We start from the raw sequence: 26,971 nt of genomic DNA, 5'->3' as shown, positions 1-26,971 counted from the left end.
TCTTTCTCTCAAAAATAAAAATTAAAAAAAAAAAAAAAAGAAATTATGTGCCAATTTGAGGATTTGGGAGTGGTTTGTGCTCTATTCAATACCCAAATGTAAGAAGTTAATTGTGGTGGTTCATAACTGTGATAAAATAAGAACCAGTATGAAATTAAAAAAAAAAATACTGTGGAATAGTATTGTATGTGCCTTGACTGTCTTGATTTAAAAAAAAAAAATTTTTTTTTAATGTTTATTTTTGAATGGCAGACAGAGCATGAGCTGGGGAGGGCAGAGAGGGAGACACAGAATCTGAAGCAGTCTCCATCCAGGCTCTGAGATGACAGAGCCCAACGTAGAGCTTGAACTCACAAACCACGAGATCATGACCTGAGCCGAAGTTGGACGCTTAACCGCCTGTGTCACCCCAGGCGCCCCTGAGTGTCTTGATTTTTACATTTCATTTTATTATTTTTAAGTTCCTCAGGTGATTATAATACTTAAGGCCAAAAAAGAGCCTTTGGTTCACTACATTTTTAAGAGAACAAAAACCCCCAAAACTGTGATGCTTAATCACAGTTTTATGTGATCCATCATAATTTATGCGATTAAAATTCAGTTGGATCTTAGGTTCCCCCAAAGTATATGAAAATTAAGATTTAAAAAAAACACATTGTTTAGACAGTAGTGATGAGTGTGTGTTTGTACATAGGTAGTACACAACCTTTTTTTTTTTTTTTTCTTTTTTAAAGTTACATAGCAAACTTCTGGAGACAGAGCGCCAACTAGGTGAAGCTCATGGTAGGCTGAAGGAACAGAGACAGCTTTCAAGTGAAAAGTTGATGGATAAAGAACAACAAGTGGCTGATCTACAACTCAAACTTTCTCGTTTAGAAGAACAGGTAAGCTAACATTTCAAGTGAGTTTATGTTAGTAAGTTTATTGATAGATTTGAGGCATGTTAAATATTCATGATGGTTCAATTTTTTTATTGTCGGGAGCTTTAATTGGACATTTTTTTTAACTTTAAATTGTGACATTTATTTCTCCCCACTAGAAACATCCTACTTCCTATTCACTATATATGGGTCATTTTGTTGTGACTATATCCTCTAAAGTTCTCAACTAAAATGTGTTTAAGAAGACTATTCTTTTAGCTTTAGGCAAGAAAGATTCTGGGAGTGAACCTTTCATAGGCTGCTGGGAGGGAAGAGTCTCCCTACCCAGGAAGGACAGCATCCCAATAGAACAGTGAAAAATGAACACAGTTGGTGAGGATCATTAATGACACATATTTGGTGCATATAAACCTTGAGTTTGCACTTATGGATTTTCACTTTCAATTAAAGCATAAGATTGAATGCTATTCTAATTAAAGGTGTGGTTGCTAAAAATGGTAAGTATTATTTGGTTAAAGTTATCATTAAATTATGTCTTTTATACTAAAATTGAACAAACAATGAGAGTTAAAATCTGTAGTTGCATCAAACTACATCTAGCTTCATCAAGCTAGGATCTTCTTCTAGACCCAGAATCTTGGACATGGTAGATGATTCTGTTTTTTCCCAATAAGCGATAATTATGATTGTTTTGGAAAAAAATAAAACAAATATTGGTACTGTGATTTAGATTGTTGTTACAAAAAAATTGTATGTAATTAATTCCTTGATCATATTAGTATAGAAAAAAGCAATAATAAACTAAATGCCAACCTAGAGAAAGAATTGTGTTCTTAGGATGAGTCCCTAGGAATACCTAGGGAATAGTTTCATAATCATGAGATTAGGATTCTATAAGTAATGAGATATTGCTTTTAAAGTTGATTTTATATATTGTCTGAATTTAGGGGTTTTTTTCTTTTTTTTTAATGTTTATTTTTTGAGAGAGAGAGAGAGAGTGTGAGTGGGGAGGGGCAGAGAGAGAGGGAGACACAGAATCTGAAGTAGGCTCCAGACTCCAAGCTGTCAGCATAGCCCAATGCAGCGCTCGAACCCATGAACCGTGTGATCCGAAGTTGGATGTTTAACTGACTGAGCCACCCAAGCGCCCCCTTGAATTTAGGTTTTTACTCAGACTCGAGAATTTTGAGAATTGAAGTAATGCCAGATACTTACGAATGATAGCATTATGCTTTTAAGTTGTTAACTAACAATCTACATTTTTTTTAAGTTGAAGGAAAAAGTAACAAATTCCACAGAATTGCAGCATCAATTAGATAAAACGAAGCAACAACATCAAGAACAGCAAGCCCTTCAGCAAAGCACTACAGCAAAACTTCGAGAAGCTCAGGTGAATATTATTTGAATTATTAGCCTTTTGAACAGGAATTAACCAGGTCATTATTCTTTTGTTGTACTAAAACTGGATAATGCAAAAAACTTGACTCTGGAGGGTTTTGATAATTTTCAGTATCTAGATGAGCAGAAAATCTTTTTCTTTTGGTTGCTATGTTGAAATTTTCTATTTTAAAATTATTATAACTAGATTTGCTATTGTAAGTGTACTTATTTATATAAAATATTTAAATTTTATTAAATTTTTTATTATGTAGACGAAATATATTACTGCTTATTATTTATTATTTTTAAAAGTACCTTATTTGAAAAATTAAAACAAGTACAAATTTCCTGATTCAGTTAGCCCAGTAAAAAAGAACATTTTGTATATTCTACAGTAGAACTTAGTATTTGTTGATCATGTCTTTCCTGCTTTAGAACCATCATAGGAACATTGGAATTGTAGGCATAGAAAATATAAGTGATTAGGTTAAATTTGTACAGATTCTATAGCATAGCTTAGAAGATTGAAAGAAGTTAAATTTTCGTTTTGTTACAGCGAAGGGAAGAGGGTGCCCTCTTTTGACATTTGTTTATTCCTTCAGTCTTTCATTAATTCATTGAATGTTGTTGAGTACTACATGTCAGGCACTGTGGTAAGCACTGAAAATAGAGATGGGTAAGACAAAGTGCTTGCCTTCTAGAAAATGGTAGTCTAATGATGTGTAAACAGAAACAATGTTGGAGTTATTTAAAGGAGGCTATAAGTAAGATGTCTCTTTCCCTTCTGAGTTTCGAGAGTGGGATGGGAGTCAGATGGATAGAGATAAAACTATTGTATTCATGTACTTGTTCTTTCATTTATTCAGTAAACAAATATGTATTAATATCTACTTTTAGCCAAGGAAGTGATTTTATGGACGTGACAGCAAATGAAATAGACAGCAAATGAAACAGACAAAAATGTTTGTTCTCATGGAGCTTAGTGAGGGGGACCAACAATAGCCAAGGTAAATAGGCAAAATGTGTCGTGTGTTAGATGGCAGTCAGTGCTATGGAGATGACAAAGGAACGGAGATTAGAAATTATCTGGGGAGCTGCAGGTGGGACTGCAGTGTGAGATAGGATTGCCAGGGAAGACCTCTCTGAGAAGATGAAAGAGCCAAAGGAATAGAAAGTGTGAGGCATGTGGATATCAGAGAGAACAACATCCATACATTAAAAAGCCTTGAGGCAGGAACATGTCTAAGGACTATTGGGAAGCTGGTGACTGGAGTGGTGTGAGACATGAGAGGGTTAGAGGGTCACAGAGTCCTGGAGATCACAGAGGAGTAACATGTCAAGCCTCATAGATAATTCTGAGGATTTTACTGTGAGTGACATGAGAAATCATTGCAGGGTTCTGAGCAAAGGAGTAACATGATCTGACTTATAATTTCACAAGATTACTCTGGCTGCTGTATTGAGAGTAGACTGTAGGGACATGTGATTATAAGCAAAGAAATTAGCTATGAAACAACTACAGCAATCCAGATAGAGATCATATGGCTTGGATCAGAGTAGAAACAGTGCAAGTAATGGGAAATGGTCAGATTCTACATATATTTTAAAAGTGAAGCTGACACATTTACTAATAGATTGATGTGGGATATATATAGAGAGAAGTCATGGATGATTTCAAGAAGTTTGGCCTGGTTAATGAGGAGGATGGAGGTCAAGCAAGATGAAGACTGAGAATCTATTGGATTTGGCAACATGGAGGTCACTGATGACGTTGATAAGAGCAACTTGGATAGAGAAGTAGGAATGGAAGCCTGATGTAAGGGGTTCAAGAGAAAATGGGGCAAGAGAAGTTTGATACAATGAATGTAGATAACTGTAGGAGTTTTACTATAAAGAGTAGCAAAGAAATAGAGTAGTAAGACTGAGGTAGAGAATTTGGCATAGGTCTGCAGCCGTGGGCTTTTTTTTTTAAGTTTATTCATTTATTTTGAGGGGGAGAGAGAGAGGTGCACACAAGTGGGGGTGGGGCAGAGAGAGAGGGAGAAAGAGAGAATCTCAAGCAGACTTTGCACTGTCAACATGGAGCCTGATGTGGAGCTCGAACTCACGAACTGTGATTATCATGAGCTGAAATCGGACGCTTAACTGACTGAGCCACCCAGGAGCCCCAAGTGTGCTTTTTAAAAAAAATTTTTTTTTTTTAATGTTTATTTATTTTTGAGACAGAGAGAGACAGAGCATGAACAGGGGAGGGGCAGAGAGAGAGAGGGAGACACAGAATCTGAAACAGGCTCCAGGCTCTGAGCGGTCAGCACAGAGCCCGACGTGGGGCTCGAACTCACGGACCGTGAGATCATGACCTGAGCCGAAGTCGGACGCTTAACCGACCGAGCCACCCAGGCGCCCCCCAAATGTGCTTTTTTATAGTGTGCCCCAGAATTAAATTTATTCATTCAATGACAGACAAAGCTGGAAATGACAGGCTTTCAACTTCTTATAGGCAGGTTGTCTCTTAGACTGAGGGGAAAGGAAGGGGCTGAATTAAACATGCTTAGCTTCTTTCTTTCTTTCTTTCTTTCTTTCTTTCTTTCTTTCTTTCTATTTATTTATTTATTTATTTAATTTTTTTATTTTTAAAAATTTACATCCAAATTAGCATATAGTGCAACAATGATTTCAGGAGTAGATTCCTTAGTGCCCCTTACCCATTTAGCCCGCCCCCCCTCCCACAACCCCTCCAGTAACCCTCAGTTTGTTCTCCATATTTATGAGTCTCTTCTGTTTTGTGCCCCTCCCTGTTTTTATATTATTTTTGTTTCCCTTTCCTTATGTTCATGTTTTGTCCCTTAAAGTCCTCATATGACTGAAGTCATAGGATTTTTGTCTTTCTCTGACTAATTTCACTTAGCATAATACCCTCCAGTTCCATCCATGTAGTTGCAAATGGCAAGATTGCATTCTTTTTGATTGCCAAGTCGTACTCCATTGTATATGTATTTACCACCTCTTCTTTATCCATTCATCCATCGATGGACATTTGGGCTCTTTCCATACTTGGCTATTGTGGATAATGCTGCTATAAACATGCGGGTGCATGTGTCCCTTCGAAACAGCACACCTGTGTCCCATGGATAAATGCCTAGTAGTGCAATTGCTGAGTCGTAGGGTAGTTGTATTTTTAGTTTTTTGAGGAACCTCCATACTGTTTTCCAGAGTGGCTGCACCAGCTTACATTCCCACCAACAGTGCAAAAGAGATCCTCTTTCTCCATATCCTCGCCAACATCTGTTGTTGCCTGAGTTGTTAATGTTAGCCATTCTGACAGGTGTAAGGTGGTATCTCCTTGTAGTTTTGATTTGTATATCCCTGATGGTGAGTAATGTTGAGCATTTTTTCATGTGTTGCTTGGCCATCTGGATGTCTTCTTTGGAGAAGTGTCTATTTGTATCTTTTGCCCATTTCTTCACTGGATTGTTTGTTTGTTGGGTGTTGAGTTTGATAAGTTCTTCATAGATTTTGGATACTAACCCTTTATCTGATATGTCATTTGCAACTATCTTCTCCCATTCCGTCGGTTGCCTTTTAGTTTTGCTGATTGTTTCCTTTGCTGTGCAGAAGCTTTTTTATTTTGATGAAGTCCCAGTAGTTCATTGTTCCTTTTGTTTCCCTTGCCTCCGGAGATGTGTTGGGTAAGAAGTTGCTGTGGCCAAGATCAAAGAGGTTTTTGCCTGCTTTCTCCTCAAGGATTTTGATGGCTTCCTGTCTTACGTTTAGGTCTTTCATCCACTTTGCGTTTATTTTTGTGTATGGGTAAGAAAGTGGTCCAGGTTCATTCTTCTGCAAAACATGCTTAGTTTCTTATTCCAGACTTTCAGTTGGTTAAATTGAATTCCCCATTCCCTGGGGAAGAAGAATAAGAAAAGGATGACAAAGAGACCATGCAAAGTCTCTCATTATGGAAATTTCAGAAGTCCTAAAAACTAATTAAAGAGGTAGAATCAGTGTCGTTCTAGGTGTGTATATGTGTATAAAATTATTATGGTAGCACAGAGGACAGTTCTCTAACTCAGTCTGGAAAAGAGCAGTCATTGGAAACTTCTTAAAAGTGACAATTTGAGTTGCAGAGCATGTGCAGATGTTCCTGGGTTGTGAAGATGGTGATAGTAAAGATTATACTCCGAATCAAGGAGTTAAAAGGGCAAGGATAGTGAAGCTGATATGAACTAAACTGAGATTGGAGAAGAGACCAGAGCATTAGACATGGGTGAGTTTATAGAAGGTCTTGTGTGACATTTGTCCTTGAAGATAGAAAAGTATTGAACGTCATGAGAGAAGTGCCATAGCCAGATTTGATTATTGTTTTTTAAGTATTTAGAAAGAGAGAGACAGAGTGTAGGGAAGGGGCAGAAAGAGAGGGAGAGAATCCCAAGCAGGCTTCACACCATCAGCACCGAACCCTATGTGGGGATCTAACTTGCAAACCGTGAGATCATGACCTGAGCCGAAAACAAGAGTCAGACACTTAACTGACTGAGCCACCCAGGCACCCCCCAGATTTGATTTTTAAATAAGTTATTCCTGTGGTTGTGTGAAAGGTGGATTTCAGAGTGAATATTCTGAAGCAGGAGATCAGTTAAAAGACTAATATATGCAGTAGTTTGGATGAAAAATAATAATGGCCTTAGTTCAAACAATTGTTAAAGATGTTATAGGGCAAATATGAATAATACCTGGGCAGTAAAAAAAAAAAAAAAAAAAAAGTAGGACTTAATAGTTGCAGGGAATGAGAAAGAAAGTAAATGACTTCCAGAGTGATAACACTGAGTACATGGTAAATGGAGGTGTTATCAACTTTGTTAGTGCATCTGAGACAAATGGCCATTTCATTGGGCAGTGTTGTGAGTTCAATATTGGACGTTGTTGAGGTACCTATAGTATATATTCATTTAAAGCTGTGAGAAACATCACAGTATATATGGGGTAAATGGAATTATTAGAATAGATGTGATCAGCCAGGGAGGGAGTGTAATGAGGAGAATAGACAACTGGTAACACAAGACTTCTGGGAAACATTAGCACCTAACAGGATGGAGGATTGGAGGAAGCTCACCCCAAAGGAAGAGCATGATCAGCGTAATTAAGGAGAACCTGCCAAGTGGAAGCCAAAGGAATGGGAGAGTCAAAATTTCAGATTAATCAGCAACTTCAAATGTGCATGTGTAATAGGGATGCCAAGTATGATAAGTGAAAAATGTCCATGATATTAAGCTATAATTATTTATTATAAATGTATATGCTTATACATATGAAGGATTCTTATATAATATTCTTACATATTCTTGCTAAACATAATTGCAATAAAGTGATAGAGATGAAAGGCTGATTTTTGATGAGTAAATGAGAGATTTGCAAAAGTAAATTTGAATTTCTTTTGAAATTTAAATATGAATTGTATAAAGACTGCACAGTAGTGGGTGGGGCTTGGTCTGCGAAGTGTTTTGAAAACAAGAGATAACCTGAACATGTTTATAGTCTGGGACAGTCTGGGAGAGAAGGAGTCATTTGAGGATATTGAAGGAGAGGTGACTGAAGGAATAGGGTATTGATAAGCTGTGACGTCATTGATACAGTGGGTGGTGGTAAATTTGAACTTATTCTCTGAAGGATATTCTTTGAAGCTTGAGGAAAGGAACTAAATATGGATTTATCTGTCTGTTGTCTATCTTTATAGATAAGAGAGTGAAAAATCAAGGTGCATCATCCCTGAAGATACCCTCTCCCTCCCTTTTTTTTTAATGGATAAAGTTGGAGATAGTTGAATGGAAGGCAGGCAGAGATTTAAAAATCTAGAGAGAATATTGAAGATTTTATTTTATTTTATTTTTATTTTTTATTTTATTTATTTATTTTGAAAGGGAGAGTGAAAGTGGTGAAGGGGACGAGAGAGAAAGAGAGAGATAATCCCAAGCAGGCTCAACACCACCAGTGCAGAGTCTAGTGCAGGGCTCAAACTCACGATCTGCAAGATCATGACATGAGCTGAAGTCGAATGCTTAACTGACTGAGCCACCCAGGTGCCCCTTGAAGCTTTTAAATAGTTATTGAGGGGAATGTTTGGGGGTAAGAATCTTACTCAAGTGAAAGGATTGACAAGATGATTTTAAGTATATAATGGAGGTTGCGATCTAGACTTTGTAGTGGCACCAATCTCTGAAGGTTTATGATTTTGCTCTAACAGTTCTTAGAAATGAAGGTGTGGAGTAAGAAGATTGCAACACTGATCTAGGATTGGGCTTTTTTAGGGTGGCTGTGTGGGGAATTTGTAGGTGCAAGGAAATGGAGAATGTTGAATAGTTGAGAGGATAGTTAAGTTAGTTCATATCCATGTATGAGGTTCAGGAAGAGAAATGAGGCATGTGCTATATAAGTCAGAAGAAAATTGAGGTCAGTGTCTCTTTGGCATTGCATTGAAGAACAGAAATGAGGTCAGGAAATTGGAAGATGGTCAGGAAGTTGTGGTCACAGAGTAGGACAGTTGAAATTTTTCATCTGGAACAATTTCAAGTGATTACAAGATCATACATGTGAGTGAGTGAATAGAATGAGGTCCAGGAATTAAGATGATATGACTGTTGAGGCTGTGCTCTTAATTCTTTGTGTATTTTGTATTTCCCAGGAAATTGGCAGAAATTGGGATTGAGAGAAAGACTAAATCAGGTCTCAAGTCTTCAGTGAATGAGGTAGGGATTTATAGATAATAGCAACACAGAATAGAAGCTAGAATAAATGAACGACATACTTCCCAAAGCAGCATGAAGCTTTTACATGAGGGGGAGAGCTATGGTGGTGAAAAACCAGGAAGAAGTCAACCTCCCCTGCTTGCCCAGCAGAATGGTCCTTACGTATCTGAGAGTGTTGAAGGGGAATCAGCATCTATAAAGGGTGAACTAAAAATTTCAGTTCTGACTGTTCTGGAAACAAAACTTAGGCCTAGAACTGTGGTTCCAGAAGATGAGTGGGATGTGGAGAAGAGGGTCATTAGTGGCAGGAGTAGAGAATGAGAGCAGAGAGGTAGGTTGCCTTTCATCATTTTGTGATTGAAACTTAGATGAGAAACGTGTTTGAAAGTGATCTCAAATAGTGTAATATTGGTGCAAATTTTGGAGAGTACCAGTACCAGGTGGTTGCTGACTCTGTCCGAGCAAGGTGGTATGGGGTATAAGGTTTGTGGAAGGGCTTGTTAGGACCTGGTTCTGGGGAGAAGTGAGGCAGAGCCAAAGAATGTGGGTCGGATAGCTCCAGAATATTAATGGACATTGTTCTGGATGTGGGCTAATACACCGTGCTCTGTGTAACACTAAGACCCTCGGTAAAGTAAAAGAAGTAAAGACTAAGTAAACACTTAGTAAAAAGTAAACACTAAGACCCTCGGTAAAGTAAAAGAAGAGGGATCCCTTGATGTATTGATAGAAGATTCCTCTTGGGGTATTGAAGTGAGCCTTCATGAGTATGTGTGTGTTAGAGTGCAACCCTTTATTTTTCTGTTCATTCAACAAATATCGTAGAACATTTGTGTCTTGGATACATCAACGAATAAAACAGACAAAAATCCTAATCTTTGTGGAGCATATATTCTAGTGAGGTGGAGGGAAGCAGATAAACATGAAAAATAAATAAATTATTTATTGTGTCAAAAGATAAGTGCAATGGAAAGAAATAAAATATTCAGGAGAAGGAATATTGGGAAAGGCTGCAATTTTAAATGTAGTGGTCAGGATAGGCCTGATTGAGTAGGTGACATTTGAACAAACATTTTTTTATTTGTAAGTTTATTTATTTATTTTTTGATAGAGAATGTGCACTAGTCAGGGAGGGGCTGAGAGAGAGGGAGAGAGAGGATCCCAAGCAGGCTCTGCGCTGTCAATGGGACTTGATCCAACGGATCATGAGATCATGACCTGAGCCAAGATCAAGAACTGGATGCTTAACCAACTGAGCCACCCAGGCATCTCTTGAACAAACATTTGAAGGAGAGGGAATGAGCCATGTGACCTTGTGGGAGAGGGATTCTAGACAGAAGAAACAGTGAGTTCAGAGGCCCTGAGGTGGGAGTGTTCTGGTGTGATGAAGGAATAAGGAGAGTCCCATGTGTCTGAAATGGATTAAACAAAAGGGTACTGGGCAATGAGGTCAGAGTGTTAGAGTAAGAATGTGGTTAATTGAAGGTTTGGGGGGGTTAAATTCTAGTTTACTATTGATAATATAGATTTATATTATTAAACACATAGTTCTAATTACTTAAGTTTGCTGTGTTAAAATTAACGAGTAGAAAAAGACGTAAGACTCAGAATTTGAGTTGTACAATGTATTATCAGTCATTTTCTGTTTGAGGAATAACTTTTTAAGTTCTCTATCGTTAAGGTAGTAGTTTTCACTTCTTTACAGAATGATTTAGAACAAGTATTACGTCAAATTGGCGATAAGGACCAGAAGATCCAGAACCTTGAAGCCTTATTACAGAAGAGTAAAGAAAATATTTCCTTACTAGAAAAAGAAAGAGAAGATCTTTATGCAAAAATTCAGGCTGGTGAAGGAGAGACTGCTGTTCTCAACCAGTTACAAGAAAAAAACCATACCTTACAGGAACAAGTAAGCCTGTCGAATGTGTTCTATTTCTATTTTTGTTTGTTTTTCTTTTTAAATTTATTTATTTTGAGAGAGAGAGTGTGCATGAGCACAGGAGGTGCAGAGAGAGAGGGAGAGAGAGAATCTCAAGCAGGCTCTGCGCCATCAGCATAGAGTCTGATGTGGGGCTCAAACTCATGAACCAGTAAATCATGACCTGAGCTGGAATCAAGACTTGGACACTTAACCAACTGAGCCACCCAGGTGCCCCAAATGTGTTCTGTTTCTAAAACTCACTTTTATCTTTCTAAATATTGCTGAGTACTTTATTTAAATGCCTCTTCATTCTGGTTATTATTAGTACTTTTTAAATATTATGGTTTTTTTGACAAATACCATCCAATTTACCTTAGAGATGGGTTGCTATTGTAGTAAAAGTAAGTTAGCATGATTTGACAAAGATCTCAGTTCATGTCCCAGTATATAACCTACTACCTGTGTGACCACAAGCAAGTAATTTCATCTTGTTAGCTCATTAGAAAAATAGAGATGGTGTTAATAATACATACTTGCCTCATGGCATTTTGTGATGTTTTGAAAAGAAAAAGAATAATAAATTATATTTATAAACTAAAAGCACTAATCAACTGCTAGTTATTATTATGTATTGGTTAATATGCAGGCTTACTAGTTACTTATATTTTGGTAATTATGTCTTTGGAACACATAGCTAATAATAATTTTGATAAGTTGCTCATATGTAGTTTAAGAGAAACTTAACAAAATTTGGCTTAATCCATTTTCAAACTGAAAGAATTTATAGTTGCTTTTTTGGAAGAATTGCCCAGTAAGAGAGTTATAATTATCTAAATGAGAAAATAGTAAAACAAAATATCAGTAAGTAACAACCACTTTTTAAATTTTATTTATTTATTTATTTTATTTTTAAAATTTATTTATTTTGAGAGAGAGCACAAGCTGGGGAGAGGCAGAGAGAGGGAGAGAATGAGAATCTCAAGCAGGCTCCACACTGTCAGTGCAGAGCCTGGTGAGAGGCTTGAACCCAGAAACCATGAGATCATGACCTGAGTGAAACCAAGAGTTGGACACTTTAACCAACTGAGCCACCCAGGCACTCCTCTAATTCTTTTTAAAATAATAAATAAAAATAAATCTATGTTATTTGTGCTTCTGGCCATGTTGAAGTAACTGATACCTATTTTGTCCTCTCACCATAAACAACTAGAAAAGAAAAAAAAAGTATCAAATCACTATTTTCAGATACTGTACAACAAGCAATACAGGGGTTTGATTCCTGAGAGAAGAGAAGCAAGGGAAGTGAACCTTTTGACCATTCCAACTTCTGGTAACCCAGAGGCATTTTTCAGACTGGTGTAGGTTGGGGGAATCCAAGGAAAGCACAGTGGTCTCACTGAACAGAGTACTAAGAGATTAAAGTTTAGGAAGGTTGAGGAACCTCAAATTGTGGGGCAGAATATCAGAGAGGAGGGAACAGTGGAGAGAAGAAGCTCTAAAAATCTGCATAGGGATCAACTTAAGCCTTCAGCTGACTGCTAAACTTTGCATTCTTATGTGGGATTTCATGTGGCCAGGCAATGAACAATTGTTAGGAGTTGCAAACAGAAAAATTATCAGAGCTTGGAGATGTTTATGCAAGAGAACAAAGATGTGATTGAGCACTTTGGGGCCATTTAGTAGAAACCCCGGAAATGTCACACCTTGGGATAAAGATAAACCAGCCCCTAGGGTAAAAGCTGGTGTACACCTGACTTAACAAAGCATGAAAACAAGCCTCAGAAGATCCAGCTGAGCCATGTGTGGGTTAACTGCCTGCTGGGACAAAATTAAGCATTTTTGAAAGAAGGCAACAAAGTCAAGATTTATTTCCATAAATATCAAAACTTTCTAGACATTCAAAGAAGAAAACATGTATGGCTCTTAAAATATGCTTATGGTTGTAAAGGAAAAACTATAATGGAAATAGAAGTGGAAATGATTAAAAAAAAAGAAATAGAACTTTTCTCTCTATATATGGAATTAAAATTTCATTGGATGTGCTTAATCAACCAAATAGAAAACAAAAGTGAACATTAAGACAAGGCAATTGAAACTGTCCAAAAGGAAGCACAGAGAGAAAAAAGACTGGGCTAAAAACCAAAAAAACTATGCTTTAGTGACCTGTGGGACAAGATCATGTAATCTAACATACATATAATTGGTGTGACAGAAAAGTGGGGAGGGGAAAAATATTTATTGAAATAATGGCTGAAAAAATTTAAATGTGATTAAAAATATGAATGCACAGATTCAAGAAACTCATTGAATTCCAAGCAAGGTGCACCAAAGAGACATTAGATGAATCGGATTTCATCTAAATTAGAGTTGTTTACCCTTCAAAAGATACTGTTACAAAAATAAAAGTCAAGACAGAGTGGGAGAAAATACTTGAAATACACATATCTGACAATTCAGAAATACTCAGAATATATAAGAAACTCGTATTAATTATATCCATGATTGTCTGGGGCTAGAGATGAGTGGAGAGTACTGACTGCAAAGGGGCATGAGTAAACCTTTTGGGGTAATCGAAATGTTCTCTATCTGATTGTGGCAATGGTTAAGTGAGTGTATATATTTGTCAAATCTCCTCAAGCTGTGCAATTAAACTAGGTGAATTTTATTTCATGTAAATTCTAGCTCAGTAGAGATGGTTTTAAAAATAATAGGAATCTCTGAATTGATGTTGTTTTCTTATGATTTTGCAAGATTATTTACTTATTTGTGGAAAGATGAATAAATTTTCTTAAAAATATGAGATAACTTACAGAGCACTTTAATACTCTCATGGTCCTTAAATTTGTTTTTTTTTTTTTTTAATTCTTCTTATATCATTTGTGACCTTCATAATTAGTCTTCCTTGTATGATAGGTAACTCAACTAACAGAGAAGCTGAAGAATCAGTCAGAAAGCCATAAACAAGCCCAGGAGAATTTGCATGACCAAGTGCAAGAGCAGAAGGCACATCTTAGAGCTGCACAAGACCGTGTCCTTTCCTTAGAAACTAGTGTCAATGAATTAAATAGTCAATTAAATGAGAGCAAGGAGAAGGTTTCCCAGCTTGACATACAGGTAATTTTGAATTATTCAATTTAATGTGAGTTTTTCTGAATAAAACACCAATTGTAGGCCATCAAAAATTTAAGACTGTAGATTTTTTTTTAATTCAAATCCAAGTTAGTTAACATATAGTGTAATAATGATTTCAGGAATAGAATTTAATGATTCATCACTTACATATAACACCCAGTGTTCATACCAATAAGTGCCCTCCTTAATGCCCATCACCCATTTAGCCCATCCCTTCACCCAACACCCCATCATCAACCCTCAGTTGTTCTCTGTATTTAAGAGTCTCTTATATAAGGTTTGTCTCCGTTTTTTTAATTTTTTTTATTTTTTTTAATTTTAATATTTATTTATTTTTGAGACAAAGAGAGCACGAGCAGGGGAGGAGCAGAGACAGAGAGGGAGACACAGAATCTGAGACAGGCTCCAGGCTCTGAGCTGTCAGCACAGAGCCCGATGTGGGACTCAAACTCCGGAATGTTGAGTTGAGATCATGACCTGAGCCAAAGTTGGATGCTCAACCCACTGAGCCACCCAGGCGCCCCTATCTCCCTCTGTTTTTATCTTATGTTTCCTTCCCTTCTCCTGTGTTCCTGTTTTGTTTCTTAAATTCCACATATAAGTGAAGTCATATATTTGTCTTTCTCTGACTTAATTTCGCTTAACATAGTATACTCTAGTTCCATCCACATTGTTGCAAATGGCAAGATTTCATTCTGTTAGATTGCCGAGTGATATTCCATTATAGATATCTACATATATATAGATAGATATTTATATATATATCCCACATCTTCTTTATCCATTCATCCATCGATGGACATTTGGGCTCTTTCCATACTTTGGCTCTTGTCGATAGTGCTACTGTAAGCATTGGGGTGCATTTGCCTCTTTGAATCAGCACTCCTATATCCTTTGTATAAGTACCTAGTAGTGTAATTGCTGGCTCATTGGGTAGTTCTGTTTTTCACTTTTTGAGGGACTTCCATATTGTTTTCCACAGTGGCTGCACCAGTTTGCATTCCCACCAGCAGTGCAAAAGGGTTCCTCTTTCTCCGCATCCTCACCAACATCTGTTGTTGCCTGAGTTGTTGGTGTTAGGCATTCTGACAGGTGTGAGGTGGTATCTCATTGTGGTTTTGATTCGTATTTCCCTGAGGCCATCAAATGTTTTAAATTCTGTTTCTCCCTGTGTCTCTGTCTTTCCATCTCTCTTTCTGTCTCCCTGTCTCTTTGTCTCTCTCCCCCTAATCTCAGACCTCTCTCTCTCCCTCTCTGCTTTACTTAGTAGTGGAAAAACCTTGGGAACAAGAATTAAATAAAGGTGCTATCTAGACAGTTTGTTTAGCTTTCCTGTTTGCCTTTTTCCCTCTTTATCTCTTCTGGCAAACTACACCTTCTGAAACCACCAGAGCCTTTTGCTTTTCTTTTTTTTTTCCATGAAGTCCTTATTATTGTTTTTGAAATTCAGTCATTTGATATTACACCATTAGATTTCTATGTTAAATACTTTTTGACTTTGATTTTTAAATTTTACTTTAAAGGTTAGATTAAAAAAATACTTTTATATGCTACCATTATATATTTTTAATAACCTTCTTTCAGAGGCCAGTACAGAATTCACATTCAATGCATCAGTGACAGGGTGGGAATTAAAATGTGTTTCTTTTTCCATTGTCATCGTTGATTTCCTATTCTATACTATAGTAGAGAAAGTTATAGAAACATATCTAAGCCTTGATTTTCTTTATTTTGGGAAAACAATTCTATTGGAAGTAAGAAATATAAAATAACAGGCATGCATATTAACTTGGAGGAAGAGGATACACATTTCTTTCTAATTAAAATATAAATATTTGTTAGGTGGGTTACATGATAACCCAATATTTGGAAGTCCAGTTTGAAAGAGGGAGAAGTGTTTTGGTGTCATATAGGGACATATATATATCATAATAAATCTCGTCATTTGTCCAAAAATTGTTAGGAGTCTTTTCTCCCATATTCATTCCTGTTTTGGGATTATTACATACTTATTTTTCAGTGTCTAAATCCTTATTTTTTTTTTTGCCAAAGGGCTTAATTTTTAAAATAATTTGACAAAAGCAATGCATGTTGAAGCAAGAGAAAATCAAGAAATAAATACACATTAAATGACTGGCAAATTTTGTTACAGATTAAAGCCAAAACTGAATTATTGCTATCAGCAGAAGCAGCAAAAACTGCTCAAAGAGCAGATCTTCAGAATCATTTGGACACAGCCCAAAATGCATTACAAGATAAACAGCAGGTAGGTGAACGTGATACAGTCTCATCCCATAACCTAATGTTTTGGTAGATAAATTAATTGCAAACATGTATGAAAGTGATACTCAATTTTATTAATATTGTGATCTACTTGTTTATTCCCCTTAATTTCTGCCTGAGTTCAGAACCAGTTCTAGATGCAGGAGTCAGACAGATGAAGATAAAAATATCATTTTTGTTTTTGATAAAGCGCAACTGGTGTGTAAGCATGGTTGGGCTTCTTAATTTTGTATTAGTCCTTAGTGTTGACTGAGGTGTGCAGCTGAAATATCTGTTACTAATTGTTGAATTGTTGCTTCATTGCATCAAGTGCCAATGATTGGTAAAGGGAGACAGACTCTCACACCTGTTCTTAGTAGGTAATCTGGGCCATGACCTAGATTTACTTACCTCTTGGAAGCAGGAAAAGAGCACCATGTATTCCAATGCAGTAAGAGCTCCTCTTTTATTTTGGGGATAAGAATAAGTAGGGCTGCAGGGAATACATAAGTTACTTTTCTCAATACTTCTAATAGAATAAAGGCTTCCTACTTAAGGGCCAAGGTCAAAATGCTGATAGATTTTTCTTCCCTTTTAGCAAATGACATTTTTTAAATTTACTTTTTATCTGAGTGGTAACACTGGTTGTTGGCCTAATTTTTTTTTAATCAATCTAGTAATATATCAAGTTAACAAAATAAAAGCTTTGTTTTCTATATTTACCCTAACCTTCAGTCCTATTTTCCTTCTTAGAGGGAATGTTTGCTCTTAAATTTGGTATGTACCTGTCCAGAGTTCTATAAGCATTGGGCAAATATGTGTGTGTATGTTCATATATAACACACACACACACTAATATTTTCTTTTATGCACGTAGAATTACTGTGTATGCATGTTTTGCAACTTTTTACTCATTGCTACATACATCTGGAAAATATGATCTAATCACAAGATCAGTGCTAGAAACTGTAATGAAAAGATTATTGATAAGAATAATCACATAAAAGTTTAAAAATTTTTTGCCAAAAATATTACTAACAAAATTAGAAAGCACATAGCAAAAGAATAATACACTTTCTGAAATATGTCCAATGAAGGATTAATATCTTCGATATTTAAAACAGATAGGAATTGCATGAAGCTACAGAAGAGTAAATGATCAAAACTATATTAGTGAATGTTCAGATTAAGAATCAATTGTAAATTAAGACAATCAATTGTAAATTAAGACAGTATGCCCTTGTTGAGGTGAAATGTGTTTGTTTAGTACTGGAAGGATTGGAGATGGTGTAGAAGAGGAAGAGTAAGTCACTTTCATATGTTGCTGGTGGTAGGTAAGTTCAACCTTTTAATGGTGATAGGGAGAGCTGTTTGCCAATATATTTCAAGAACTTGAGGGTTTTTCATATTCCTTAGCTCACTTTTAGTTGTTTATGCTAAGGGAATAATCATAGCTTTTAGGATGCTATTTACATTTCTGTTAATAAAATACGGAAAGTTTAGTAGCAATCTAAGAATCTAAAATAGGACATTTAGCTAATAAAAGGTCTGAATAAAATGGGAATTTATTCAGTCAAATACAATATTTTAGAAAATAATGACACAATTTCATGATGCATTGTTATGTAAAAACAAAGGTTATAATAAAACCTTTGTATGGCTTACAAACCTGTAGTATGTAAAGTGAGGTTCTACTTCTATTTTAAAAGTGCAAATATAAACCACAACTTCTTTATCCATTTGTCAGTTGATGGACATGTAGGCTCTTTCCATAATTTGGCTATTGTTGAAAGTGCTGCTATAAACATTGGGATACAAGTGCCCCTATGCATCAGCACTCCTGTATCCCTTGGGTAAATTCCTAGCAGCTTGGCAATGAGAAAGAATGAAATCTGGTCTTTTGTAGCAACGTAGATGGAACTGGAGAGTTTATGCTAAGTGAAATAAGTCAGGCAGAGAAAGACACATACCATATGTTTTCACTCATATGTGGATCCTGAAAAACTCAATAGAAGACCGGGGCGCGTGGGGGTGGGGGGAGGAGAAGGGGTGGGGAAAGTTACAGAGGAGGAAGGAGGTGAACCGTAAGAGACTCTTAAATACTGAGAATAAACTGAGGGTTGATGGTGGGAGGGAGGGGAAAGGGGTGATGGGCATTGAGGAGGGCACCTGTTGGGATGAGCACTGGGTGTATGGAAACCAATTTGGCAATAAAGTTCATATTAAAAAAAAAGAAATAATACCAATAGTAAATCAAGTAAAAAGTCACTGTAATAGTTTTTAAATGTTATTTTTAAAAATTGCATCTTTTTTTAAATATGAAATTTATTGTCAAATTGATTTGCATACAACACCCAGTGCTCATCCCAACATAAAAATAGCATCTTGAACATTGAAAACATTTAATTATAATATAAAAGTGTTATTTTATTATTAGTATATTTAATGTTCTATTGTGTCTTTTGAGTCCTAAAATAACTCTTTCTAGAAAAAGTTAAGTGGTGATGCATATAAACTTAATATCTCATGCTATGTACAATTTCAGTTCAGGTCCTTTGTACTGGTAAAATAACCTCTGATAGTTCAAATAGTTTCTTAAACTTCAAATAGTTTCTTAAATAGAATTAAAGAGTTTTCAGCAGTACTTTGATCAAACATTTGGGAATACAAGAAAGAAAACCTTACCAAAGTTTTCAATTGTACTTTTCTATAGGAGTTAAATAAGATCACTACTCAGTTGGATCAAGTCACTGCAAAGTTACAGGATAAGCAAGAACATTGCAGTCAGTTGGAAAGTCATCTTAAAGAATATAAAGAGAAACACCTTTCTTTAGAACAAAAAACTGAAGAATTAGAAGGTCAAATTAAGGTTTGTATAAAAGATATTGAGTGTGTTACTTATATTTTCTGCTACTGTAGTAATGGAAACTGATGACCTAGAAGGAATCAAAGGTTTTAAATTTGCAAACAAAGGTGAAGTTGTGTTATAGAATTTTAAATTACCTGGAATTTTTCTGGTCTTAATTTTGAATTCCATTCTTAATTTTAATTTCTTTATTAATGAGTGGCTTTTACAAATGACAGTTATACTGGTTCCTTTGTAATGTTTCAAAAAAAACAACCAACCAGAGATTTACTCTGTAATTACAAGGAACTTACCATTTTGTTGTCGTTGTTGTTGTTGTTATGAAGCCTCTTCTGTTCCATCATTCCTATCTCCTTCCCTCCTTATTTCAGAATATATTTCACATATGACAGACCTCTTCACTTTTTAAATTTTACATTTATATCTTTTGGATTTTGTCTTTAGTTTAATAATAAGTTTATGCTGTGGTAAACTGCTTCTTAACTTCAATTCCAAGTGAAATTGTTGATGTACTAAAGAGATTAAATGAGTAGACCTATCAGACAAGGGTTTGACCTGAGTCCTTTGTCCTTGAAATGGGATCTACTATTGATTAAACAAAGATTTCTCAAATTACTATATATATGTAAATTATACCTTCACAAACAGAACACTTCTGTAGAACTATTGGATGTGTACATGTATATGTGTATATCCACACCAATATAACATGGAAGAAGAATTACATTTTTATTTCTATTTATGAGTTTCTTTTTCTTTATGGCCAATGATGATAGTAATGACACAATTACTTTTTGTAATAATTTGAAAAGAACAGAAAAACGATTTTACTGAAAAGTATCCAATGAGAATTCTTTTTGTGTATCTTTTACAAATAATTGTTTAGAACCGAGAGTGTCTCTTGTGATAATCAGATCTTTAACATTTGGTAATTATTTTAGGGAGTATTCCATATGTTTTTTGTAATTATTTGTTACAAAATTTTACAGTTGCATCAAAATCTATTGTAAGAGTTGCATAAGAGCTATAGATACCTAGGTTGGTTTATAAAATATTTAGGGTGCAAAATTATTACAACTATGCAAGAAAATGCATTACTCCTATATATTCAAACTTTATATTTAACAGTTTGATTTTGCAAATTTTCAAAAATGGACACAGTTATATGTATATGTATGAGGCAGAAACTACACTGTGAGGAACAACAGTCTCTAAACCGAGAATTTAAAGGTGCAATATCAGGAATTCAGCTGTCTTTATTATTTAGCGGCAATAGGTACTAAGGAGAAGGGTGATATGACAACTCCATTTTAATTTTGAATATTTACAATTACATCAGTGTTGTTTACTGGATAATATATGTTAATGAGCCTATGTATGAACCTGTTACCTAGTTTTTTGGTACTTAATAACTTTTACCCTAGCAATAGACACAATTATTTTAAGTTTATTCTGTTATTTAGAGTTAATTTTAAAAAACAGAAACTTGGTGACTGCCTGTCATGTACAAAGCCTGCTGGTAGGTCCTCTGAAAGATTCCAAAATAAATAGTTCCTTTACTCAGTAGTGGCTTCAGAATGGAAAATGTGGGGGCGCCTGGGTGGCGCAGTCGGTTAAGCGTCCGACTTCAGCCAGGTCACGATCTCGCGGTCCGTCAGTTCGAGCCCCGCGTCAGGCTCTGGGCTGATGGCTCGGAGCCTGGAGCCTGTTTCCGATTCTGTGCCTCCCTCTCTCTGCCCCTCCCCCGCTCATGCTCTGTCTCTCTCTGTCCCAAAAATAAATAAAAAACGTTGAAAAAAAAATTTAAAAAAAAGAATGGAAAATGTGTTTTTTGTTATAACATAAACATTTTATGGTTATTACTCTGTGTTATGTCAACACCAATTTGAGTATAAACAAAAATGTTATATTTAATAATAAATGGATAATTATTGACATTAAAATGGTTACTGTATTCTGTTTCTTTCATAGAAACTAGAAGCTGATACTCTTGAAGTTAAAGGAAACAAGGAGCAAGCTTTGCAGGATCTACAACTGCAAAGACAGCTGAATACAGATTTAGACCTTAGAGCCACAGAATTGAGTAAACAACTTGAAGTGGAGAAAGAAATGTAAGCTAAACTACTTAAGGGAGAGGATTATAAACTAAGTGTTAAAATCTTCTGATTTCAGGTGTGCCTGGGAGGCTCAGTCAGTTAAGCGTGCCACTCTTGATTTCAGCTCAAGTCATGATGTCATGGTTTGTGGGATCAAGCCCTGTGTGAGGCTCTGCATTGACAGAACCTGCTTGGGATTCTCTCTCTGCCCACCACCCCCATTGTGTGTGTGTGTGTGTGTGTGTGTGTGTGTGTGTGTGTGTGTGCGCGTGTGTGCGTGCGTGCGCTCCCGTTTTCTCTTTCTCTCTCAAACATTTTAAAAAACTCTTGGGATTTCAGTTTTGCTATCACAGTGCTTAAAGATTTATTAAATGTTTTTTCCTATTGGTTCTATAATCTGATGTTAATATTGAATGAAAAATAAAACCATCATAGTATGGTTAAATTTACCTTCACTAGAAAGGACTGAAAATTTGGGTCATCTAGTCTCTTTTCAACAGTAATATGGTATTCATTTATCTGGGTTAAAGCAATTGTTTTGAGTTGTTCACTGATTTGAATAAATTACTCTGAAATTAACAAATAGAGGAATATTTATATATATCACCCAAGAGCAATCAGGCTTCTGCGTTGAGGGACTATACCAAGTAGGGAATGCATACTTTCTTACAAGAAATGACTTATTTTAGCTTTGTGGTATATCTTGGCAGATCGTATTTATGAACACAAGGGAAACACCAGAATCAGTGTACCTTTTAACAATTATTGAAGTAAAATTTACATACTGTTAAATGCACAGATCTTACATATAAAATTTTGAGTTTTAGTAAGCGTATACTCTGTGTAATAATATGCCCTCCCACCCACAACATTTTCATACCCATGGAGTTTCCTCGGGTGCCCTTCTAGTCAATACCTTGTAGAAAACCACAGTTCTGTTTTCAGCCTTCATAGATTAATGTTGTGTGTTTTTGAAATGAAATCATACAAGTATGTTCTTTTTTTTATGACTGGCTTTTTTTTTTTTTCTCAATGCACAATGCACTATTTTTAGTTTTGTGTGTATAGTTGAATATTATTCCACTGAATGCATTACAGTTTGTTTATCTGTTTTCTGTTGGTGAGTATTTTTAGGTTGTTTGCAATTTTTAGGTGTTATGAATAAAGATGCTATCCGTTCTTATACAAGTATTTTTGTGAAAGTACAGGGCTGTGGTGGAGTAGATGTATGTTTAACTGTATGAGAAATTACGAAACCTTTTCCCAAAATGGCTGTACCATTTTATACTTCTACTGGGAATGTTTCATTGCTTCATATCCTTGCTAGTATTTGGTGTTGTTGGTCCTTTAATTTTAGCTATTTATTGAATATGAAATGGGGTCTTATTGTGGGTTTAATTTGCGTTTCTTCACTGTGGAGTGTCTGTTAAATTATTTCACCTATTACAAAATTTTTTCCCATTGGGTCTTTTTATTACTGATTTGTAGGAGTTCTTTATATATGCAAAGTTCTGATTCTTTGCCAGATAGCCAGTGAGTTAACCAAATAGATTATCAAGACTTTTCCTAACAGCTTTTTTTTGTTTTGTTTTGTTTTTTGTTTTTTGGTGATGTCTTTCAGTGAAAAGTTTTAAATTTTGCTTGAATTCAATTTGCCATTTATTTTTATTTTATGTTTAATGTTTTGTGTCATTTCGAAAAAACCTCTGCCTATCCCCAGGGTTTATGAAGAATTCTCTTATGTTTTCTTCTGGAAGTTTTACAGTTTTAGTTTTTACATTTAGGTCTAGGATCTATGTTGAACTTATTTTTGTGAGAGGTCTGAGATGGAGTCCAGGATCACCTTTTTTTCCTGTACATCATTAAGTTGTTTTGGTACCATTTGTGGATAAAACTTTTTTCTTCCAGTGAGTGGCCTTTGATGCCTTTGTCAAAAGCAGTTTACCTAATATATGTGAGTTTATTTGTGGGCTTTATTCTGTTTTATTGGTCTATGTGTCTATATGATATCCTGACATCAATACCGTCCTATTTTGATTTTTGTATCTTCTTGGTATAGGTATTGATATCAGGCTGTATCAGCCCTCCAACTTAATTCTTTTTCAAAGTTGTCTTGGTTAAGTTCATGGCTTTTTACATATAAATTTTAGTATTAACTTGTCCATTTCTACAAATAAAATTATTGGGTTTTGATTGGAATTTCAGTGAATCTCTAGTTCACTTTGGGAGAGAATTAATGTTTTAACAATACTGAGTCTTCTAATCTGTGAACATAGTATATTTCTAATAATTATGTCTTTAATATCTCTGGTCAACATTTTGTTGTTTTTAAAATAGGGATCTTGAATATCTGTTGCTAAATTTAATCCTAGAAACTTTGTTTTTCAATTTTATTGCAAATGGAATTGTTTTTTAAATATAAATTTGTGATCACTTGTGGCTAGCATAAACATACAGTTGAGTCTTATCTATTGACTAGCCTTGTTAAGTTTGCATTTTTGTTTTCTAGAGTTTTTAGAATTTTCCAAGTGGACAGTCTTGATATATGTGAATTAGCAACAGTTATCCTTTTTTTTTTTCTCTTCAGTATGTAGGTCTCTGATGTTTTTTCTTTTTTCTTGACTTACTGCTAGCCAACACCTCCAGTGAACATTTGAATGTAAAAAGATAGTAGATATCCTTGATAGGAAAGTAGATTCCTTTCCAGCCTTGAGCAGGAAACATGAAATACTTCATTGTTAATTTTGAAATTAGCTGTAGGTTTTTTGTGGATTCCTTTATCAGATTGAGCACATTTCTGTATATGCTAGTTTTCTTAAATTTTTTTATTAACTTTTTTCTGCATCTATTGTCATGATCGTATGTTTTTTCTCCTGTATTCTGTTAATATGGTGAATTTTATTGATTGCTTTTTAAATATTAAATAATTTCGCTTTCCTGGGATAAATCCCACTTGATCATCCTGTATTATTCTTTTTATATATTACTCTATTTGACTTGATAATACTTTGTTTAAAATTTTCTTTGCATTCATGAGGACTACTGGTTTGCAGTGTTCTTTGGAATCATGGTTATGTTGGTCTTAAAAATAAATTGATAGTATTCCCTCTTCCCCTCCTTTCTTAAAGAGTTTGTATGTGACAAGTATTATTTATTTGTTAAATGTTTTATTGAATTCACCAATGAACCAACTGGCCTGAAGTTCTCTCTGGGTTGCTTCTTAATTTGGAGTTCAATTTATTTAATAGATACAGGGCTATTATTGTTTTCTAACATTTTAGTTGAGTCAGTTTTGGTAATTTATGTTTTTGAAGGAATACATCCATTTCATCTAAACTTCAAATTTATTGGTATAATGTTCATAGTATCATTATACTTTTTAAGGTCTGTAGGGTCTATAGTGATGTCTTATTATTCTTAATAGCAGTAATTGGTATTCTCTTTTTCTTGATCAGTCTAATTTGGGGTTTGTCAATTTTCTAAAAGAATCTTATAATTTGATTTTGTCACTTTTGTGTTTAATTTATACCTCATCTTCTCTTTAGTAGTTTCTTCCTTAGATTTTGGGTTTAGTTTGCTCTTCTCTTTATAGTTTTTTAATGTGAAACCTTCCCTGTGAATGTTTACCTTTTGTAGTATCTGTTTCATTTTCTCAGTTCCTCACCCTCTTTGTATTTTGTCAATGCCAGATGTCAGGCTTCTGCAGATGGTAGTTACATGTCTTAGTCTAGTGAAATCAGTATAGTAGACAGTTTTTTAACAGATGGAGTAAATTACCTTGAGGAAGATTGTCTTTTTTCTATTTTGCACTAAGTGCTTAATGGGCTTATGAAAGCTCTGAGTATAAGGATGGATTAGTTTAGAACATATTAGAATCTAAAATATTAATTTATGCATGAAATTTCAGATGTCCTTGGTGGCCGAGAGGGTATGTGCTTCCAGACATAACCTAAATAGTGATTAAAGCTGCAAAGATGAGCTATCTTTTGTTCACTACGAAGATAGAATTAATCTCTTAGCTTGTTCTTGATGTTGATGCTTGGATTGGGTCTTGCTACAAGATCTACAATGGACACAAAACTCACTAGAATTATGATGGGTAAAAACCAGTTCCACCCCATTCATCTGGATGTCTTATGGGAGGGCTTGTGACCAGTCACATTTCAGTACACTTTGCCTTTAAATGTTAAGTAGGCCACTGTGAGTTGACAGACTTGATCTGTAACAAGGGTATGAAGAGTTTTGACTCTCAGTCCTACAGATGGAAGCTGAGAGCCTGGGAAAGGTACCCTTCAGGAAAATGAAATAAAACCCATCATACTGATGATAATTAAGTTGTTTGACACCTTCATGGTTTTGTCTTTGGAAGTGATGATGAAAGATTTCTTGTTTTCACATCTAGTAGAGTGGATCCTGATGCTTTGAATTTGAGAATGTAGAGGTACATAAGATACCTTAAATGGCATTCCTTCTCACACCAGTGCACAGGTATTTGGGGAGCACATCTGATTCTTCATATCACCCATTGAGTAGTTTGTCTTCTCTGGAACCCAGTCATCAGTCCATGAAGATCACCTCTGAGTTAGTTCTTATTCTCCTTCCCGAGGTCCCTATGGGCCCAGTGTTTCTTTCTATTTCTAATGGGTTCAGTGTAAATGCGCCCATTTCTAGTCTATGTTCTAATAATGTATGGTTCAGAACTCACTCAGAGACTTCTATATCATTTTGAGGTAGGGAAACCTTTTAATATTAAAGGTTTTTTTTTTTTTTTGCCTATATACTTTATGGAAATGTTTTTTATGTGGAGTCTTGCATTTCTACTGTACTACATAGGAAAAAAGGGGCCAAGGAAACACATCTGGGATTTGACTAAACCTTATCTCTGATCCCAGGGCTCAACCCAAAGAACAGGGTAAAGTTTTCCCTTTCCCAAGGCCCACCTACACCTATGTATCTAATTCTCTTTCCAGCTCTCATCTTATGATGTATTTTCATTACTGTACAGTTAATATTTTTTCTAATCTCCTTTGAGATTTTTTTTTTTTTGATGCATGGGGTTATTTAGAAGTATATTGGGTTAGTTAAAAGTATATTGTTTACTTTCCAAATATTTGGAGATTTTCTAGATAGCTTACACTTATTGACTTCTAATTTAATTCCATTGCGAACAGAGAACATACTCTATAAAATTCAGCTTTTCAAACTATCTTATTTATGACCCAGTGTATGGCTTATCTTGGTTAATTTTCCATGTGCACATATGTGTATTCTGTGTTAGATAAAGTGTTTTATAACTATCAATTAAATCAAGGTGGTTGATAATGTTTAAAAAAATTCTTTTTGTTTGAGTATAGTTGACAGACAATGTTACATTAGTTTAGGGTGCACAGCGTAGTGATTTAACATCTCTGTATGTTATGTTGTGTTCACCAAAATGGTAGCTACCATCTGTCACCAGACAACATTATTATAGTACCATTGGCTGTGTTCCCTATACTGTACTTTTTGTTCCCTTGACTTACTCTTTCCAAGTAAAGTTGTTTAACCTTCTGTATCTTTGCCATTTTTTTCCCTCTGGTTGTTCTGTCAATTTCTGAGAAAGGGTGTTAAAGTTTCCAACTATGATTGTGGATTTATTACTTTAGTACCCTTTTTAAAAATAAAGTTTTATAGTGACCATGAAAGCCTTTATT

At 35.3% G+C, this 26,971-nt stretch overlaps 1 protein-coding gene across 5 annotated transcripts in view; it reads left to right on the top strand.

The window, feature by feature from the left end:
* The window catches only part of EEA1 (early endosome antigen 1), a 492,836-nt gene that overhangs the window by 439,841 nt on the left and 26,024 nt on the right, over nt 1-26,971 (top strand). For all 5 annotated transcript variants that reach the window (XM_053226593.1, XM_053226594.1, XM_027071108.2 and 2 more), the window contains 7 exons: nt 735-884; nt 2,152-2,271; nt 10,707-10,910; nt 13,836-14,036; nt 16,207-16,320; nt 19,030-19,185; nt 21,154-21,293. In XM_053226593.1, the coding sequence (XP_053082568.1) occupies nt 735-884; nt 2,152-2,271; nt 10,707-10,910; nt 13,836-14,036; nt 16,207-16,320; nt 19,030-19,185; nt 21,154-21,293 (1,085 nt within the window). The remainder of the gene's footprint in view (nt 1-734; nt 885-2,151; nt 2,272-10,706; nt 10,911-13,835; nt 14,037-16,206; nt 16,321-19,029; nt 19,186-21,153; nt 21,294-26,971) is intronic.

The sequence above is a fragment of the Acinonyx jubatus genome, chromosome B4, assembly GCF_027475565.1.
Source record: "Acinonyx jubatus isolate Ajub_Pintada_27869175 chromosome B4, VMU_Ajub_asm_v1.0, whole genome shotgun sequence".
Lineage (NCBI taxonomy): Eukaryota > Metazoa > Chordata > Mammalia > Carnivora > Felidae > Acinonyx > Acinonyx jubatus.
This window is presented reverse-complemented; position numbering and strand designations above follow the sequence as displayed.